Consider the following 20,453-nt stretch of genomic DNA (forward strand, 5'->3'; position numbering starts at 1 on the left):
TTTTATCATCCAATAGGTGTGGGCCAGAGAGAGGCATCTTCAGATGCCCAAGAAACTCCTGTCAGTTTTGGGGAGTCTGACAAATAAAGCTGGGTTTTCATCTCCTGCTGTAACTGATAATAATGTTCCACTTGCTAAGTGCCCACTCTGTGCCAGGCCCGATACCACCCTACTTATTTAAGCCTCAGATCAGAGTATTTCACCTGTTTCATAGATGAGGAAGCAGGTAAGGTAAGTTACTTTCCTAAAGTCGCACAGCTAAGCTGTGGCAGAGCTGTGATGTGAATCCACGTGCTTCTAAGTGTGGAGCCCAGGTCTCCTGCATGTCGTGGGCCTTGATAAGCATAAGGGCCATCCTAGGGACTCAGTCGTCAAGTGGCTGCATGTTACCACCCTCCCACTTTACTACCCGGAAAAGCAGCATGTCCATTTCACAAAAATAAAAGGTATTTACTCATTTTTCTGTTTCTGGAATTGGTGGTAGTTACAGCTCAGTTTGTCCTTTTACGTAAATGGTACACAGGCAGACTTCCCAACGCGAGGATGTTTGTGTTTATTTGTCTCCCCGAGCAGGACCTACAGGTTGGAGGAGAAGGGATGCTGGGAGCTGGCCTGTCATCTGAGCAACTGAAACGGCTGCAGCGATTCGATCCCTGTGTGGTGCCGTCACAGGACAGTGACACTGGTTCTCTCAGAGACGCCAGGATAGAAGACACGAGTTGGCTCGCAAATAAGGATTGTATAGGCTTTTTCATTGCAAAATTTGTAAAATGCAGAAGCACGTAGGAGAAGGATCCTTAGAAATGAAAGTTCCAAACATTTTCCGTTTTTTTAAAACCAAAAACTGTTGTCAGGCCACGTGATTGATGCCGTGGTTGCTGAGGAAACAGAAAAGGCTGCCGGCTGTTCCACCAGGAATCAAGAGACTGTACTTCACAGAGGAAGTAGCCGGGGGGGTGGAGGGGGGGCACTTGTGTGTCTAAAATACTTTTCCTTTATGGATTTAGCAGAGTATAAAGAAAAGGAGATGCCTGAAGATGTCTGGAACATTTCATTTGGGGTCTTTGTTTTAATTTGTAAAGAATGCAAGTCATTTTTAATGTTAAAATAAGTGGATTTAACAAAAGGAATAAAATTAGTGGTATTTAATTTGGTTATAAAACACGTTTTCCGTTATTGAGTTCCTTCAGAATTCAGGGTGTGGGAACTATAACTTATTTATCAAGTGCCAGGAACGTAGCTGGGGATTTCACCTGACTTTTTCTGTTTACTATTTGGTAAGTCAACCCTCTTTCAAATGAATTCTGGACTACTCCCAGTAACAGTCTCCCTTCACTATGTTGACGTTTTTTCTTCTGTCATATTTTAAACTAAAAACTAAAATGAATTTTTTTAAACTCTGTAGATTAAAAATGAGACTATTGCACAATTCGGGTACCTTTTAGCATCTAATGGAATACATACAAGTTCCTAGAGACGTGATTGGTGAGAAAACCATCTTGTGAGAGCTGGGAAGTGGCCAGGCGCTCACAGCTAAGCCTTGGTGTTCTCCCTCTGAACAGAAGCAGCTCCACAGAACACCTTCCCCAGACCAAGCAACTGTGACTAGGTCAAGACGAAACAAGACCACTTCACCATCAGACCTGAAATCCCCCAAACTGCAGAAGTGACCAAACATCACCCATGGCGGCCAATATAAGAGGGCGGCCTTTTTAAGATGAACTGTGTAACTGTAGGCTTGCTTTTCATCCTACCTGCTTTTTAGATAAAATATATTAAAATACCCAGCCATAGTTTAAAAGCTATCTCATGTTGTGTTAAATACATCTGTTTTGTTAATTCAAATCACCTCAAAATGCCTGAGCCTCGGACAACTGCCTAATATATTTTTTTCCCTTCATAGGTCTCCATTAGGAACTTCTTGAAACTTCCTTGTATCCCTGAAGAATGCTCATCTCATCTCAGATCAGGTGAGATCCTCAGAGGCCTCTGCTCTGAGGAAGCCTTTCTTGCACACCCTTCTCGGGGGCTGGGTCGGGCGTGTCTCCCTCTACACCCCTCGTGCCTCTGTCTCCTCGTGTCACGGCACTTGACACATCACTCTAGTGTACGAGGCATGCCCTGGACCGCTGCCCCCAGGCTTGGGAACATTCTGGAGGCAGGACTGTGCTTTCTGTACAGCTTCAGAGCAGATCATTGTTACACGCTTATTGAACGAGGGAAAAACCCCATCAGGCTCCCTAAGATTCAGACATGTGACTGACTTCTTTCCGTCCCTCATTCTGCCTGATAGCCAGTAGACGTCATCTGCCTAAAGAGAAACACTGTTGACCTGTGGTACTTCTGCTTCTAGGGCTCGGCATACTTCCTTGAACTTTCAATATGTTTTTGAAAAATACACAAAATCCATCCTTTCTCATGCTCTCTGCAGAGCCTTAGGTGCTAGGCTGGGATGGAAATGGTAGGGAAGGAGCCTAGTAGCAAATGTGTAAAGTTTTGATTAATACCAATAAATATCAAAATACAAGCAATGCCGGCAAAACAAAAGAAAAATATTTGCATATTGAAAACAGTAAGGACAAATAAAAAATATTGTTAAAATTTGTTTCTTTAACATAGACATTTTTCAGTGGGTTTTTTTCTTTCAAAAAATAAAACAAATTGGAAAATAAAACATTCAATCTTAAGGAACACAGACATATAAGAAAAAATATGATAAAAGGACAAAAATCAGGGAAATGTGGAAGAGAATGAATATATTCTCTTTTAACATATTTAATGTTACCATAGTTGTATCTGTGAAACAGAAGCATTTTAATTCAACAGTGAGTACATTTTACTTCAAAACCGTGTATCACATTTTAAACAGTAAAGTACAAATAGTTAAAAATATAACACGATTCAACAACTGACCCAGAGCCCTCTGATTGCCTGTTTTCTCCAACAGCATGACTCTTGACGTGTTAGTAAGATTATCCAGGAGTAGCAGCATTGTGTCACTGAGCAAAGGGCGAGGAACTGAAGATCCATTCTGATGACAAGTTTATTTTAGAAAGGAAAAGTACAGTTCAAAATCGGAGGCAAGAATTGCAGACCATATAGGATGAAGGTGGGAGAAAGTTGGCTTTGCCGTGCTCAGGCCTTCAGAGGCCTTTGACCTGCCGGAAGCTGTCACTTTTCAGGTGTCGTGGGGAGATGACCACAGCCCATCAGTGACGGGCAGCACCCCCCAGGATGATGCGCCCCACACGCGAAGTGCAGGTGAGTATTTAACATACTTTGAGCTGTAAGAATCACTCCTAAAATGGCACTTAATACGACTAATAGTAGACAGTGCAGAAGCCAGCTCTTTATTTGTTTGCTATGAATGAATGACTTTAAACCAGGCTTGTTGAACAGTTCAGTGTAGCTGACAGTTGAAGGTTTAACATGAATGCAGAGCAGACCATGTTAAAATGTGGCATTGTCCCAAAGTACAGAATAACTAAGACATCCTACGTTTAGCAGCACCTTTTTGTAACAGTAACTTAAGTGAGCAGTAGAGAAAGAGCAGAGGAAAGGCTGAAATGGGTGTGACGAGAAAGACACAGAACTATTCAGAACTTTTCCAGCATTTTCTAGGTTAACTACAACAATCATGATTCTACAACTGAGTCTGTTAAGATTAAACCTTTGCTGTGTGAAAAGACTAGAATTTTACATTCCACAAGTCAGTGAATATCCCATGGTCCTTGGGATTATTTCTTCAGTTACATATTTAGTCCACACCGTTTACACATATGCCCACTCTACAGTTTTCACATAAGCGTGCTCTTTTGTCAAATCCTGCAACAGAGATTTTGTGGAATACTCTGATTTGGACTAGTGTGTTTCACAGTAAAGTGAGAGACGAAGAGTCCAGGTCAGAATTTAAAAAATGGAATCCGTTAGCGTGATTCTTTGAAAGGGATTAATGGTAGCAGCAAAGAAGATACATACCAGTTAGACTTCAAGAATCTACACATTCCAAAGCCATGAACTGGGATGAAACTTCGTATAGGAAGGGTCGGGGCTGGCGATCATTGATGTGGTACCGTGATGGACAGCTGACTGGAAGTATTTTATAAAAGTAACTTTAGCTGGAATACGGTTTCCCAATGATATGAATACTTTACATCAAAAATTTATATATTATGCCTACTGTTTTTATATTCAATAAATAAAGGTATGTCAACAGTACAGAGCTAATTAACAAAGAGATTGAGGGAAATGGTTCCTATATTAGCTGATAAAACACTATATATGTTAACTCATTTTTACAACTCTGAGTTTTCTTTGGGGGAGAGGAATAAGGAGTTAGATGTGAAACAGTTGTACTTATAAAGGTCCAAGATATATTTGGCAAGAACCTGGAATAATCAAAGAAGCGAAACAAAAAATAGCTTAACTTATTTAACAAAATAATAATTTTTAATGTCCAGGTCTGAAGGTAGGCAGTCAAGACAGGCGTTTTCCAGGGACAGACTTCAAGTGCCAGGTACTTGCACGCCTAATACTGTCTGTCTTACCTGTCCAGTCTTAACTGGACAGACGGACACTTAGGAGAGACAGGGAAGGTTTCAGGCTCAGCGTGACCACCACCTCGTGGGCCGCGTTGGGCGGTGTCCCTGACGCAGGGCCACAGCATCTTCTGGCTTCCCCTCAGAGCAGGTGTCCGACGCAGGAAAACCTCAACGTCTCGTTCACTTCAAGTCACCTCCTTTTGCCCTGATTTCTTGCGAAGAGCAGAAGCTTTGGTTATAAGAAGCACTTCGAGGTTGTGACGGACAGTGAAAGTGTCGGAGCGGGGGGAACACAACGGGCACGGCGGGCGAGGCGAGGTGAGGAGACGGGGGGAGTCGGGAGCATCTGTGTAAACACTTCTCTCTCAGACGAGAGGTCGTCGGACATTTCCAGTGAAACACTCATCACAGTGGCCCGTGTGGCCCCTCTCCAGGAGCCAGCGGGGGGCAGCTCTCCGGGGCGTCCCCTCTGGCGGCGCGTGCCCTCCTGGCCCCTGACGGCTCGGCGGGCCACAGCGGCGCAGCGAGCCGCGGAGCCAGGCAGGTGGACGCCTCGGCCCTGGGCTGGCTGCCGCTGTCGTCAGCGTGCACGCCCATCACTGGCTCGTGTGCACGCGGCTCCCAGACTCCAGTGCCGTGACCTGAGACACTGGCTACGCAGGATGTGGCCGTCACAATCAGTGTGAACGGCACGGAGCGGAGCAACCCTTGGAGTTTGGTTATATTTCCCAGAATTTATGGTCACAATGATTAACGTACAGGGATGGAGGAACATTCAGAAATCAAACCTTTTCAAGTCAGGCAGTCACACGTATTTACAGTATGTACAGACTCTCTACTAGAACGGGAATAGGTGTCTAGACGACGTTATTACAAATTTCCTGAAGGTGGGCATTTCTAGTCCCTGTAATTCAGAAAGCAAATCTGCTGGCTTGGCATTAAGACTCTGAAATAGTGCGATCAAACTGATATATATATATATATATATATGTGTATATATATATATATATAATATATAATTATCATAAGAAGGTGTTTGCAGAAATAACATTTACAAACTGTCTATACAGTACACAATGCTAGTACATAGAAAATAGATTCTGACTTTGATCCCCTTGGTGTAAGGCAAGACAGTCTGTCCCCAAGTTTAGTCAGCCAGAGGTACAAGCGAGAAACAGTGGTCCACGGATGACTATGCAAATCGGGCGCCTACATATTAAAGGTCGGGAGAACCAAGAGATTCCACTTTTTACGTGGGCTGCTTGATTCCGGCCCGCTGGATACATCAACCACATTTTCGAAAACATCAGCTATGCTCCTTAAAATCCTGATGCCACCTGGATGGCAACAGACGATATTGTTCAAGTGGCAGCGATCCTAGACAGTTTTCAAAGTGCAGTAGACAACCAGAGGACTGCAGCCTTTCCAGGCGAATTTATATAGCACTTACTTACAAAAGGAAAATAAAAAGTATATTAATACTCTATTTCATGCTGTTGCTATCCAAGCAACAGCAGTACAAAATATACAAGACAGATCACATATGATTGCAATGTAGACCCCCAAGATTGAGTTGGAGGGTGGTGGTATACAAGACTTAAAAATAAGAAAACCAACGACACAAAAGGGCAAAAGTCACTGGCGGATGTAAACCTCCCTGTTCCAGTCCCCAGCCTCATGCCGTCTCCTGGACACCCCTTCCCCCTCCCTGTCACAGCAGCGATCCTTGGATTTGTGGCGGCTCCACTGTTTGTCGCCCTCGTTGTGGTCCTGCTCTCGATCCGGGTCCCGGGAGCGGTGCCGAGACTCCCTGTGTCTGCGCTCCCCACCCCCGTGGGGTTCCTCTCTGTGGCTGTGATCTCGGTGCGGGGCGCAGTGGTCTGCATGTTCGTGGGAATAATCTTCCTTGGGCTCCGCGTATGCGGAGTCGCGACTCTCCTGCGTTTCTGAATCCAAGGTCTCCTGCCTGGAGAGGCCGCGGCTGGCCCCGCTGCGATGGCTGTGGTGCTGGGGTTTCTTGACTGGGTCTGGGCAGGGTTCTTCTTCAGCTTGGGAAGCAGAATGGGTGGCGGCCACGCGATCCGTCCTCGGATCCCCTTGAGACGCCTGGAGGCGAAGGAGCAAACACAGGCCTCAGCCAAGGTCGGGGTCTGGGGAACTGTCACAAAAGCAAGTGTCTAGTCCCTTTTCACAGTCTCTAAAGTGCCGAAATGAAATCCGACCTAGCTCGGGTGCTTAATGTGTGCGATAACATCCAGTAGCATTTATATTGTATTGGACTTTCTGTTAATTTGTAAGCGCCTAGAACAGCACAGAGTAACTTTACAAATTTTTTTAAAATGAATGAATGAAGGAGGGAGGGCATTCTTTTATATGTTCTCTTGTGGTTCAAATATAGGTCCCTGAGATCTGTCTACACATGGGTGGACACTTAACCACCTCTGCTTGGATACAGGTGGGAAGATTAAAAATTCTTAGGATGTTGGCTTTAAGGGAAAAAAATGATAAAATGTCAAATGCTTAAGTGGCACTTACTGTGAGACCAGCAGTGTTATGAGACTGTCACGTATACTGACTGATTAAATACAACAACCCTGTAAGCCAATCTCATGAGAAAAGTCACGTGACAGCCCCACAAGGTAGGGTCGTTAGTATTCCTGAGGCAAAGGGCAGGTAAGGATTTTATCCAAGATTAAAGCCCTGGGAAGGGGTGGAGAGGAGAGGGAATTGAACCCAGGTAGTCTGAGTCCACAGTCTGTGCTGCCGGCCACATAGAAAGTTCCTCTATCCTGGCCCGAACAGAATATGGGGAGAGCGGATTTTACGGTTTATAATACAGTATAAGTCCCCTACATACGGACCTTCAGGTTGTGAACTTCCAAAAGATGCAAACATAGCTTCGCGTGTCAAATCACTAAGTTAGATCATGTGTCTGGCGTACATTGTCAGGTGCGTGCATCCTCTACCAGTGGTTGTGCTTTTGTGTTCTTTACCGTATAGGGTACGGTGGTACCGTATCTTTATTTCAAGCTCAGGATGGTCGGAAGCGAGCGTAAAAGCAGTGGTGACCTAGCGGGTACGACTGTCCTTTTTCAAGGGACTGTACTGTAAGGTTAAAAATGTTTTATGTTTTGTTTGTTTCTTCTGTATTATGTGTGTGCAAAGTATAATAAACCTGTCACGGTACAGTACTATATAGCCGATTGTGTTAGTGGGCAGCCTAGGCTAACTGTGCTGAACTTACGAATGCCTTCTCGGAACTCGTTCGTATATGGGGGACTTACGGTACTTCATAGGATGCTGTTTACACTCCTCTTACAGGCGCACAGCTCACGCTGGAGACACTTAAGGTACTCGGTGTTCCATCTCATTCTGGACAGGGCTGCTCGACTGGAACGAGCACCGCCCCGGAGCCCTGGACCCCAGTGGCGCAAGCGCTGCTCACCTGTGAGCTGGGGGCCAGAGCGGGGCTGATGGGCAGGGTCGAGGTGGCCAAGGTCCGGCTGAGGAGCGGGTCGGGGCCACTGCTGCAGGGCGGGTGGGCGGCCTTCCAGTAGGCCTCCAGGTAGTCGGCGAGGTGCTCGCAGGCGTCCTCGAGCTGGTTCTCGTCCAGAATCACATCGAACAGCTCCTGCAGGAGCAGACAGTGCAGACGGCGTGCTTACGGCGGCCAGGGCGCCTTGCCCGTGCTGCCCCCGGGCCTCCCACACGCCAGGAGCACGAAGGGCTCCTCTCTTCGTAGGGGCTGACCACCCGCTATGGCCTCACCGCTTCGCTGTGTGAGTGACCAGGAGTGACCAGGTGTGATAACATTGTTAGGGGCACCAGAGGAAAGTTGCCCGTAGTGAAAAAAAGGAATTGATCCTATGTTAGGGGCGAGATGTACAAAAGAAAATGAGAATATAAGTCAGAGACTATGAAAAGCTGAACCTTGGAAACGACTGAGGCGAGGTGAGGATGTGAGGAAGCCGAAGCCACTGACTGGATGTGGCCCAGACTTCAGAGTAGTTCAGAGTTCTTACAAGTGTAATGTGCTCCCGGCAATTAGAAGTGGGTCTGAGCCCAGTTCTTAAGGCTTCTGATATACCTTCATTTAAAACAACAAAGCCAGAACAAAAGCCGGAAGATACAGGCCAAAGCGTGGTATGCAGAGCAGGGGATTCGCGGTAGGATGTGTTCAGGTGTCAGAATCTGGTGACTGAGTGCTGTAGAAATGGTCTCAGATCAATTTCTTAGACGGTAATGAAGAGCCAGCAACTCGCTCCCTGAGTGAAGTGAATAATAAACCAACCCCTAACAGCCATCTTTTCAACCAAAGTTTTGAAACAATGATTGTGTTTCATTGAAGATGACTGACTACTGAGGTGTTAGATTAACAAAGCGAGGTCACCACGGAACACACCGTAGCTGTTCGTAAGCGACGACCATGACCTAGACAAGTGCTCGTGGTAAGAGGTAGACCGTTCCCGTCTTTGGGAGGAAACCCACCGTTAATGGGCAGGGTTCTCTCCCTGGACAGGCGTTTACCTGTCTGTCTGGTTTTTGTTAACAGAATGCGGGTGTGAAGCCTTCAAGTGGATTGTACTGCATAGAGAGACTTACCGGAGGGCACTGAGCCAGCTTATCTGCTGCTACCATCTGAACATTGAGGTGTTTAGCTTGAGATTTCCCTCGAGATTTTATTAACCTTTGTAAAACCTGTAAAAGACGAGATTCTTCAACTGGGGTATCTGCACTCAGGTAAACAAGGTTCATTATTCGTTCCTTTCTCCGGTGTCCTCTGCATGCAGCACTGATGGTGTACAAATAGATTACGCTAGAAAACAGAATCTTCAAGATGATCAGCAAAATTAACACGTTGACATAAACCTCAGTCGCAAGCTTCGTAAGTCACCAGCGTGGAGATTTTTCTGAGTCTTGTCTTTTTTCAAGGCTAGCAGTTCTCAAACTCTGTCTCATGATTTATGTTTTTAAAAACTGTGGAGAACTCCCAAGAGCTTTTTATGTGAACTGTAATAGTTATATATTAGAAACTAAAACTGAAAAATTCATTTAAGAATGATCAGTAACCTCTTATATGTTAACATGTCATTCATTCTGATAAAATAGCTAAGTTATTTGCAGGTTTCTCTACCGCCTGGCTCCACAGAAGACAGCTGCTGTGCCCTGCTTCTACAGTGAATCTGCTACGGTGTATTGTTTGAAACAGGCAAAGAAAATCCAGTCCCCTATAGATACGTAATTACTAGCCTTTTCAGATAATTGTGGATATCTTTCTTTGATACTACAGTAAACAAGTGGTAGCTTTTTAAAGACTAGCTCTCATGTGGAATCTAAATCCCTATCACTCAATGAACTTTTCTTACTCTGTTACGTTAAATCCCATTGATCTGTCCTGAAATCTGAAGGACATGTCAGTTGTTCTTTCCAATAAAAATGGTGTTTCAGGATGAAAGTGGCTACTTCGGTTTATGACTTGAAGAATCACACTGGTACCTGCCCTCAAGAAAACGGACTTCGAGTACGTAGCTAAAGAACTTGAAGTGTACTTCCTTAAAAAGGTTTGTACCGAACAGTCAAAATTTAAGCATTTTTACTACTTCATCAGGACATTCTTAAGTGAAACTGGGTTGTGTGGCTTTTTTTTTTTTTAACCTGGGAGTGCATGGGGAGGGAGAATGCCACAGCTGCTACTGCTACTGTGGTCTTGATTCCTGCTTAGACATCACCCAGTGCTGCTTCTGCACTGTTGGTGCAAAGGTCAAACCAGTGAAAAAGGGGGAGGATGTCTGAGTATTAGATTATGCTTAGATAATAATCATGGAAATGGTTCTGACCTCATGGACCCTCTGAAAAGTGTTTCAGAACCTCCCCCACCAGGAATCCATGGACCACACTTTGGGAATCACTCACTCTCCTAAGCCATGAAACTCATCATCATGCTTATGTGAATCTTAACAATTCTCGGCTACCACGTCTCTCTTCAGACCCTTTGTGATGGATAAAGACACAGCCCGTTTCTAATTGGAAAGCAGACTATAAATACACATTTTAGTAAAGTTCCATTACAGAGCAAACAGTAACCACCCTACTTACCTTAGGAGAAGAAATCTTGACATACACTATAATAGGGGCCAGAGAGGTTTTACTAAGCTGGGCTGGATGATTAATAGTATCTGCATCAAGGACCACCAGTTGCAATGTTCTTGCAAGTTCAAAAATCCTTTCAATTTCACTCTGAACTTCCGCTGTAAAAGGTTAAGCAGAGTTTGATTACTTTACAGCATTTTTAAACCAGATTGAGACAAAGTAAAACGGTACTCAGGTAGGTGAGGTTGCTGTCTACAGGCAAGAGAGCTGGTAACAGGTGTCCTTTGGAGAGAGCCGTTCCTTCACAATACCTCTAGCATTTAGGGAATTCCTCTCTCAACCAGACATCTAACACAATGTCTGTGAGAGTCAACGTTTCTGGCTCTCTGTGCTGACGTGTTTTTGGTGCTATAAAACTTCACTCCATGAAGTCATTTCATTAAAATGTTGTGAAATAGAAACTTGAAGAGAGGTCTTCCCTGTGTGTGTTTCTGACCGCTCTAGCCTAGCACCCATCACCAGCCTTCCTGTCACTGCACGGGCTTCTCAGTGTTTATATGCCACCTATTGGTACGCCTTCTGGAGATGATTGAGAGTCTAGAGATGCTTATTACCAAGCTGAACTACAACAGAAAACAGGAGAGATTTTCAGAGTGTTACAACAAACTTCTCCAAAAACACACTTCTCATAATTTCCACCAACAAAAGAACAGCCCTGTAACATTCATGCTTTAAAAGGGCGGTTATTTATTAGAGGCAGCATTACAGGAATAAAAACTATATAAACATCCAAAAATCTACTTGAATGCGAAAGAAATTTCATGCATTTCATCTGCTTCTCCATTTCTGTACTACTGCTGTCCAGTACGGTAGCCACAACCCTCATATGCCTGTGGAGCTCCTGAAGTGTAGCACATGTGAATGAATGAATAAATTTTTGAAATTTAATTTAAATAAGAGTTAAATAGCCAGAAAGTACTTTACTAGACATCATAGGTCTATAAAGCATAATATGTATTTTACAGTGCCCACCGCAGTCATGAAGGGCCAATTCCATGAGATTCCTAGACCTACAGAATACCATTTAATTCCTCTTATGCATTTGCATCCATGCAGAAGATTCCTGGAGATAATTTTAACTAGTACATTATTCCAGAAAAGGCAAGTCACTATTGTCTGCCTCACAGTATGTTATGACTAGAGGCCTTTCATTTAACCTGGGTGTCTTTAAAATCAGGGCCCAAACCACTTGAGATACTGGCTTTAAAATAATATTTGGTCACATTACCACCCATGACATAGTTTTGCTAAAAGAAAAAAACAAACCCGTTAAGCTTCTGGATCTATCAGTTTATAAGAAATACAGGGAACAGACATATATAAACTACGCCCGTGTAATGCAGTTAGCAAAATTCACTCTCTGAAAACCCTGCAGAATAAGTGACCCAGTTTCTTCAAAAAACAAGGAAATAAAAAAGATCTATGGAAAACGAGATTAAGAGATTTAAGAACCTAGGAAACATTCGCAATGTATGGACTTTATGTGGATTCTGATTCAAACAAATAGTAATTGATACATTTATAATGCATAAAGTAAGTGGATAAAATGTTTATATATAAATGCTTATATATATAAGATGTATGTGTGTATATGTATAATACATGACAGCTGGGAAATGATACATGGCTGAGTGGCAACCTGATATTTGGGATGTACTGTTAAGGTCTGGCGATAATGGTGATATGGTTTAAATAAAAAGTCTTCAATGTTTAGAAATACATACTGAAACATTTACAGATAACATATGATTTCTGGGATTAGCTTCAAAATAATTCAGAGACAGGAGAGGAAGGCAGGGGGAAGACTGGAAATGAAACAAGATTGGCCATGAATAGATGATAGTTGAAACTAGGTGATGAGTACCTGAGGTTTCCTATAACATTCTTTACTTCATATATGTATTGGAATTTCCTTAAACAACAGTTTTAGAAATCATTCATAATAGTGTTCTAAAACATTACTGACACTCTTATTTGCTCTCTTTTCTCATGCTCCTTAAAATTTTTTTCCAATATAACCTTGCTTCTCTGTGCCCTATAAATGTTTTCACAGCCACTGATCCCCAACAGTCAAGTTCCGATCTAAGTTAATATTTACTGTAAGCATTAAGAAATTTGATTAGTCTACGGCCAGCACCACACTCCATGGAAATGCTGAAAGCTTTTCCTCTAAGATCAGGAACGACACAGGGATGCCCACTCTCACCACTTCTTTCAACATAGTATTGAAAGTCCTAGCCAGAGCAATTTGGCAAGAAACAAAAGGCATATAAATTGGAAAGGAAGTAAAACTCTCACTGTTTGTAGATGACATGATAGTATGTACAGAAAACTCTTAAAGACTCCACAAAAAGACCGTTAGAACTAATAAACAAATTCAGTAAAGTTGCAGGATACAAAATTAGCTTACAAAAATCTGTTGCGTTCCTATACACTAATAATGAACTACCAGAAAGAGGAAGGAAGAAAACTATTATTTACAAATTGCATCAAAAAGAATAACTAGGAATAAATAAAACCAAGAAGGTGAAAGACCTGTACTCAGAAAACTGTAGGACACCGATGAAAGAAACTGAAGACACAAATAAACAGGTATTCCACGCTCATGGATTGGAAGAATTAATATTGTCAAAATGTCCATACCCAAGTGATCTACAGATTTATTGCAATTACTATCAAAAATCTAATGGCATTTTTCACAGATACAGAACAATCCTAAACTTTGTATGGAATCACAAAAGACCCCAAACAGCCAAAGCAATCTTGAGAAAGAAGAACAAAGCTGGAGGAATTATGCTTCCTGACTTCAAACTATATCACAAAACTATAATAAAACAGTATGGTACTGGCGTAAAAACAGATCCATAGATCGGTGGAACAGACTAGAAGAGCCCAGAAGTAAACCCATGCATATATGGCCAATTAATTTATGACAAAGGAGCCAAGAATATACAGTGGGGAAAAGGACAGTCTCTTCAATAAACTGTGCTGGGTGAAAACGACAGCCATGTGCAAAAGAGTGAAACTGGACCACTGTCTTACACCATACACGAAAATCAGCTCACAAAATGGATTAAAGGCTTAAATGTATATCCCAAAACCATAAAACTCCTAGAAAAAAACAAAGGTGGTAAGCTCTTTGACATTCGTCTTGGCAATGCATTTTTGGATTTGACACCAAAAGCAAACAGAAGAAAACCCAGAGTAAACAAGTGAGACTACATCAAACTAAAAAGCTTCTGCACAGCAAAGGAAACCATCAACAAAATGAAAAGGCAACCTGCCAAATGGAAGAAAATATTTGCAAGTCATATACAGGCGTACATCAGAGATACTGCAGGTTTGTTTTCGGACTACCACAATAAAGCAAGTCACATGAACTTTTTGGTTTCCCAGTGCATATAAAAGCTGTGTTTACACTAAACTGTAGTCTATTAAGTGTGCAAAAGCATTGTCTTATAAAATCAGTGTACACACCTTAATTAACAAATACTTGATTGCTGAAAAATGCTAACCATCATCTGACCCTTCAGAGAGTCACAGTAGTAACGAAGATCACTGATCCCAGATCACCGTAGCAAATGTAATGAAAAAGTTTGAAATATTGCGAGAATAAGCAGAATGTAACACAAAGACATGAAGCGAGCAATGTTAGAAAAATGGTGCCAACAGACCTGCTCAAGGCAGGGCTGCCGCAAACCTTCAATTTGTGAAAAACACAACATCTGCAAAGTGCAATCAAATGAAAAGCACAATAAAATGAGATATGCTTGTATAGGATGAGTTAATTTCCAAAATATGTAAAGAACTCTTACAGCTTAATAGCAAAAAACCAAACAGTCCAATGAACAAATGGGAAGAAGACCTGAATAGACATTTTTCCAAAGACGACTTACAGATGGCCGACAGGTATATGAAAAGGCGCTCAACATCACTAACCATCAGGGAAATGCAAATCAAAACCCCAATGAGATACCACCTCACACCTGTTAGGATGGCTATCATCAAAAAGATAATATAACAAGCACGGTGGTGATAATGTGGACAAAAGGGAGCCCTCCTGCACTGTTGGTGGGAATGTGAACTGGTGCTGTCACTATGGAAAATGGTGTGGAGGTTCCTCCAAAAATTAAAAATAGAACCACCACGTGATCCAGTGATAGAATCTTGACGGAAATGTGGAATCGGAAAAGAAAAAAAAAGCATAGGTAAAAAGAACAGGTTGGGGGTAGCCAGAGGTGGGAAGTGGGGGATGGGTGAGGGTGGTCAAAAGCACAAATAAGTCCCACGGATGTGACACACAGCATGGTGACTATAGTTACTAATACTGTATATTTGGAAGTTGCTAAGAGAGTGGATCTTAGGAGTTCTTCTCACAAGAAAAAAACTTGTAACTGTACGTAAACTTGTAACTAGACTTCCTGTGATCATAACACAATATATACATGGGTCAAGTCATGTTGTATACCTGAAACTAATCTAATGGTATGTCAGGTATGTCTCAAAAAAAAAAGAAATTTGATCACAAAGATTTTCATCCAGGTACTCAGTTAATAATAACGGTTAATCACAGAGTCCCACACCTTAAAAAAACTTCCTTTTTCTTAGCAGTTTGAGTCCTATGAAAAAAAAAGATTATAAATGTAATGTTTGTTCATTGCATAAAATCTGAGTAACAGATAAACATAAAAGAAAATAATCCATTATCTTATTATGTATACAAAATTACTTTATCAACAAATGTCAAGTGCTTAATATATGTATCATGTATATATGTGTATATATATGCAAATATTTATATCTTCTAGTATTCTTACATACACAAATATCTTAACACTTTTTAAATTAAGGGGGGAAATGAGATATTTAAAAATTTAAAGGAGATTTTTTCAGAATCCCAGTGCAACATATTAGTAAGTAAACCTTAAAAAAAGATGACCAATAAATTCTGAAGAAAATACTTTTAACTTCCAAGTAAAAATGATGCTTCAAAAAGAAATGTATCTGTACTAGCGGTTTTTCTTTGACAGAGTACATCATGCTTAGAACTTATTTCAAAAAAGAAATGTCAAAGACAGCTGATGTTCATTTCTGAAACCGAAAAGCCTTATTGACCTGTCCAAATCCCAATCACTTAACAGCCGTTGAATTAAAACTGGTGCTGATACTATGGAAAACAGTATGGAGGTTCCTCAAAAAGCTAAAAATAGAGTTGCCATATGACCCTGCAATCCAACTCCTGGGCATATACACAGACAAAACTATAATTCAAAAAGAGACATGTGCCTCTATGTACATAGCAGCACTACTCACAATAGCCAAGACATGGAAACAACCTAAATGCCCATCAACAGATGAATGGCTAAAGATGTGGTACATATACACAATGGAATACTACTCAGCCATAAAAAAGAATGAAACCATGCCATTTGCAGCAACATGGATGGACCTAGAGATGATCATACTAAGTGAAGTGAGTCAGAAAGATAAAGACAAATACATATGATATCACTTACATGTGGAATCTAAAATATGACACATGAACTTTTCTAGGAAACGGACTCACAGAACAGACTTGCAGTTGCCAAGGGGGAGGGGGTGGGGGAGGGATGGACTGGGAGTTTGGGATTAGCAGAGGCAAAGTAGTGTATGTAGGATGGATCAACAACAAGGTCCTCCCGTTATAGCACAGGGAACCGTATTCAATATCCTGTGATAAACCGTAATGGAAAAGAATATAAAAAATGTACATGTATGTATAACTCAGTCACTTTGCTGTACAGCAGAAATTAACACAACATTGTTAAATCAACTGTACTTCAATTAAAAAAAAACTCAGAGGGCTTCCCTGGTGGCGCAGTGGTTGAGAGTCCGCCTGCCAATGCAGGGGACACGGGTTCGTGCCCCGGTCCGGGAAGGTCCCACATGCCGCGGAGCGGCTGGGCCCGTGAGCCATGGCCACTGAGCCTGCGCATCCGGAGCCTGTGCTCCGCAGCGGGAGAGGCCACAACAGTGAGAGGCCCGCGTAAAAAAAAAAAAACTCAGAGCTCAGAAACAATCATGTTTTCTGGAAGATGAGAAAGAAGGGAAGTGCGTTCGTTTGGAAAGACATTTCTATAATTGAACAATACTGTAAAAACAGAGGCGGTTGTTACACTTCGTAGCTAGCGTTGGACGACATCCAAGCGGTCAGTCGAGAATTAATAAGACTTGCGATGGCTCTGGTATCAGTGATGTAATGGTAATTCCAACGCCATTTCATAATCACTAAGCACAGAATTCTAGTTTTGACAAGTTCCTTACTTATCCTGAAAAACGAAATCTGTAAAGCCCTCTCTAAGCTTCTTTTCCTTTCCGCAGGCCCAGGGAGGTCTGCCTCTGGGCACCCAGTCCCAAGCACCAAAATGGCTTCCTCACTTCATAGAGTGTGTGATCCTTGGGTAACAGGCTTCATTTCTTGGAGCTCCCTAAGTGTTCTTCTTTGGAAAATGGAAATGAGGGACTAAGTGAATCAACATGCAAAGCATTTATTGTGGTGCCTGGCCCACAGTAAATACTTAACAAATGTCACGTATTGCTTTGTGCCTACCTCTGTTAACATTTATTGCATTGTATTTTGATGATATGATTGAAAACTTTTCCGACAGGCAGTGAACTGACAGAAAACTGGCAACAGTACATAATTACTTCCATTCCTTCCGTCAGTACAGTACTTGGTACACGCTTGGCACTCAAAAACTGTGTTGAAAGAATGAATTAAAAAGGCAAAGAAAAAATATAATCATTTAATATATATATAATGTAACTTTTTTTTGCCTTTTTAATTGACTATATATGTATTAGGTAGAAGCTGTTGTAGAAAAAAATTCATTAAATCTTCAAAAACATGAATAATGAATTTGACTGCCAAAATATATTTAGATGAAGAACTCCCTTTGGGTAGAAATATTGCTATAGCTGGGCCATTGGAGCAATCTTGTGGAATAAAAAGTGCTAATTTATGAAGACAGACATAGCTACGCTGGTAATGGATAGGTCACGAGGAGGGAAGAAATGAGATTCAAAAGATCAACAGTCCCATAAATTCCACATCGCGTCGATCTGCAAGGCTAGTTTTAGAGTCTATCATCCGCCCTTCATTCTCCATCAATTATTTTTTTCTCTTCCTCAGAGAAAGCAGAGATGTAATTAGCATCACGACACTGCTCAATGGACAAAATCCTGGACTGGTAGTCGGGACACCCAGGGTCTAGCCTTAGCTTTATTCGTTAGTAGGTGCCTCACCCACACCACACAGGTCCCTTCACTTCCTATGGCTCTCACATCCTTCACTGAACAGTGATGGGCTTCAACAAGATCGGTAGTTCTCAGACTCTGGCATATGGTAGAATCACCAGGCAGCCTTGTTAAACCAGAGATTGTAGGGTCCCACCTCCAGAGTTCCTGGTTTTATAGGTTGGGATGGGCCTGAGAATGTTCAGTCTTCACTAATGCCCCCATGATAATGATGCTGTTGATTTGGAGACCATACCTGAGGACCAAATAAGGGGTGCTCCCTCTGGTGTGTCATCCCCGTTCCACAGTCCCTGGTGCTACCAACATAAGTGATGAACTTTCCTTTAATCGATGCTTCTGTTGAGATAACTGTAGGTTCGCAAGCAGTTGTAAGAAATAACAGAGAACACTGTGCCCTTTACCCAGTTATCCTCAATGGGAACATCTTGCAAAACTGTAGTGCGATATCACAACCAGGACATTAATATTAATACAATCCACCCATCTTATTCAGATTTCCCCAGTTTTATGTACTCGTCTGTGTGTGTGTGTGTGTACTGAGCTCTATGCAGTTTTATCATGTGTAGGTTCCTATATCCATCACCGCAGTTTAGAGACAGAACAGTTCCATCAGGACAAGGTGAAAGAGACAGACTTTTAACAAATTATCTCTGCTGACTCCTCAATTGCACTGAAAACATTTACCAAGCTGTAAACATTATCATCTGACCACCTAGTTGCTAATATACAAAGTAAATGCCTTCCCCTGCTCCCTGTGTGTTATCTGTCAGTTACAGCTGTTGCCGCGTGCACGGCTAACTCTAGCTTCACTTCCTTTACTGTCAGTTACAGCTGTTGCCGCGTGCACGGCTAAATCTAGCTTCACTTCCTTTACTGTTACAGCTGTTGCCGCGTGCACAGCTAACTCCAGCTTCACTTCCTTTACTGTCAGTTACAGCTGTTGCCGCCTGCACGGCTAACTCCAGCTTCACTTCCTTTACTGTCAGTTACAGCTGTTGCCGCGTGCACGGCTAAATCTTGCTTCACTTCCTTTACTGTCAGTTACAGCTGTTGCCGCGTGCCCGGCTAACTCTAGCTTCACTTCCTTTCCTGTCAGTTACAGCTATTACCACGTGCACGGCTAAATCTAGCTTCACTTCCTTTACTCTCATTTGCTGATATTTTCCCACTTTCGGTACATAGTTTTTGCTATCGTGTGACATAAGTAGATCCCACAACTGCACGGTTGTGTACAAACGGGTGCAAAGATGTCGCATAGTTTCCTAAACTGATTTGTCCCTGGAAAATTGCTTGGGGTAAAACCAAGCCACAGTTTGCAGACAGTATAAAGTTGGGCAGATTAAAGAAACTCTGAGGTGAATTATTTCATAAAGCAATAAGTATCTGAGTTTATTAGTTTTAAAAGTTTGGATTTGGAATTGGCAAATAACTGTATTACCAGGCCCTTTACTATTTTAATTTAAATAATATTTTTGCTTCTAAGACTATAATGTAATTTATGTGCATAGCTAATGTAGATATTTTAAATTATGATGCTTGACCAATATTGCAACTGAGAAAAAAGGTGAGAAGTTTTATGAGCCCATATAAAGACATCCATACAGGCAAGGAAGTCCTGTACCACTCCCAAAACCTGAGTATGTACTTAAAGCTACAAAATTTTCAGGTTTTTTTTCTTCATGTCACACAGTGGTACATTAGCATAATCAACTCCAAATGCAACATACTATACTTCTGTTTATGCAATGAAAGTTTTCTAAAATCTCATGTATAAAGCAAATTTTTACCTATCAAATTATATCTTCAATATACAGGATCTTTCATCCTTTCATAAAAGAAATAATTGCTATAATTGATCTTGTCTATTAAATTTGAGGTCAATTTTCTCAAATTTAATTTTTTACTAAATGTATACAAGAAAACAATGCTTTTGAAGTAAGCTCCCTGGGACTTCCCTGGTGGTCCAGTAAGACTCTGTGCTCCCAATGCAGGGGGCCTGGGTTCCATCCTTGGTCGGGGAACTAGATCCCGCGTGCCGCAACTCAGAGGTCACGTGCCACAACTCAGAGCTCGCATGCTGCTACTAAGAAGTGCACATGCTGCAACTAAGACCCTGCGTGCTGCAACTAAGACCTGGGGCAGCCAAAACAAGTAAATATTAAAACAAAAAATAAAGTCCCCCAGTTTGCCCCTACCTGCCCTTGGGTTGAAAGAACTTCCAGGATAATAAGTAATGCTTGAAAGAATAAATTCTTAGCAGTGGTTTCTGCCCCCAAACTCAGTGTCTGGTTTACCTTTCCTCCAGCATACACCTTCCAGCAGTTCACAAACACTGGAAAATAATTTGACTTAGATCTTTGAAATGCTAATACTCTTTAAAAATAAAGCAACATTGCAGAGAACTTATCGTGCAGACTGAGGAAAACATGCTACATAGAAACTGGTTTAAAGGGTAAGAAAAACTGA

The 20,453-nt window shown here is 42.0% G+C and overlaps 2 protein-coding genes across 8 annotated transcripts in view; one reads left to right on the forward strand and one right to left on the reverse strand.

Annotated features, from left to right (window-relative positions):
- The window catches only part of NSUN6 (NOP2/Sun RNA methyltransferase 6), a 91,502-nt gene extending 90,340 nt beyond the window's left edge, over nt 1–1,162 (forward strand). For 4 of the 5 annotated variants that reach the window (XM_033403485.2, XM_033403486.2, XM_004278624.4 and 1 more), the window contains one exon: nt 574–1,162. In XM_033403485.2, coding sequence (XP_033259376.1) covers nt 574–786 — 213 coding nt within the window. In that variant the 3' untranslated portion in view covers nt 787–1,162. The remainder of the gene's footprint in view (nt 1–573) is intronic. The other variant, XM_049706541.1, reaches the window with a different exon arrangement.
- Nucleotides 1,163–6,031: 4,869 nt separating this feature from the next.
- The window catches only part of CACNB2 (calcium voltage-gated channel auxiliary subunit beta 2), a 405,285-nt gene continuing 390,863 nt past the window's right edge, over nt 6,032–20,453 (reverse strand). For all 3 annotated transcript variants that reach the window (XM_049706555.1, XM_004278620.3, XM_049706556.1), the window contains 4 exons: nt 10,638–10,789; nt 9,144–9,239; nt 7,987–8,172; nt 6,032–6,647 (listed from right to left, as the gene is read on the reverse strand). In XM_049706555.1, coding sequence (XP_049562512.1) covers nt 6,177–6,647; nt 7,987–8,172; nt 9,144–9,239; nt 10,638–10,789 — 905 coding nt within the window. In that variant the 3' untranslated portion in view covers nt 6,032–6,176. The remainder of the gene's footprint in view (nt 6,648–7,986; nt 8,173–9,143; nt 9,240–10,637; nt 10,790–20,453) is intronic.

This window comes from Orcinus orca, chromosome 2 (genome assembly GCF_937001465.1).
Source record: "Orcinus orca chromosome 2, mOrcOrc1.1, whole genome shotgun sequence".
In the NCBI taxonomy this organism is placed as follows: Eukaryota; Metazoa; Chordata; class Mammalia; order Artiodactyla; family Delphinidae; genus Orcinus; species Orcinus orca.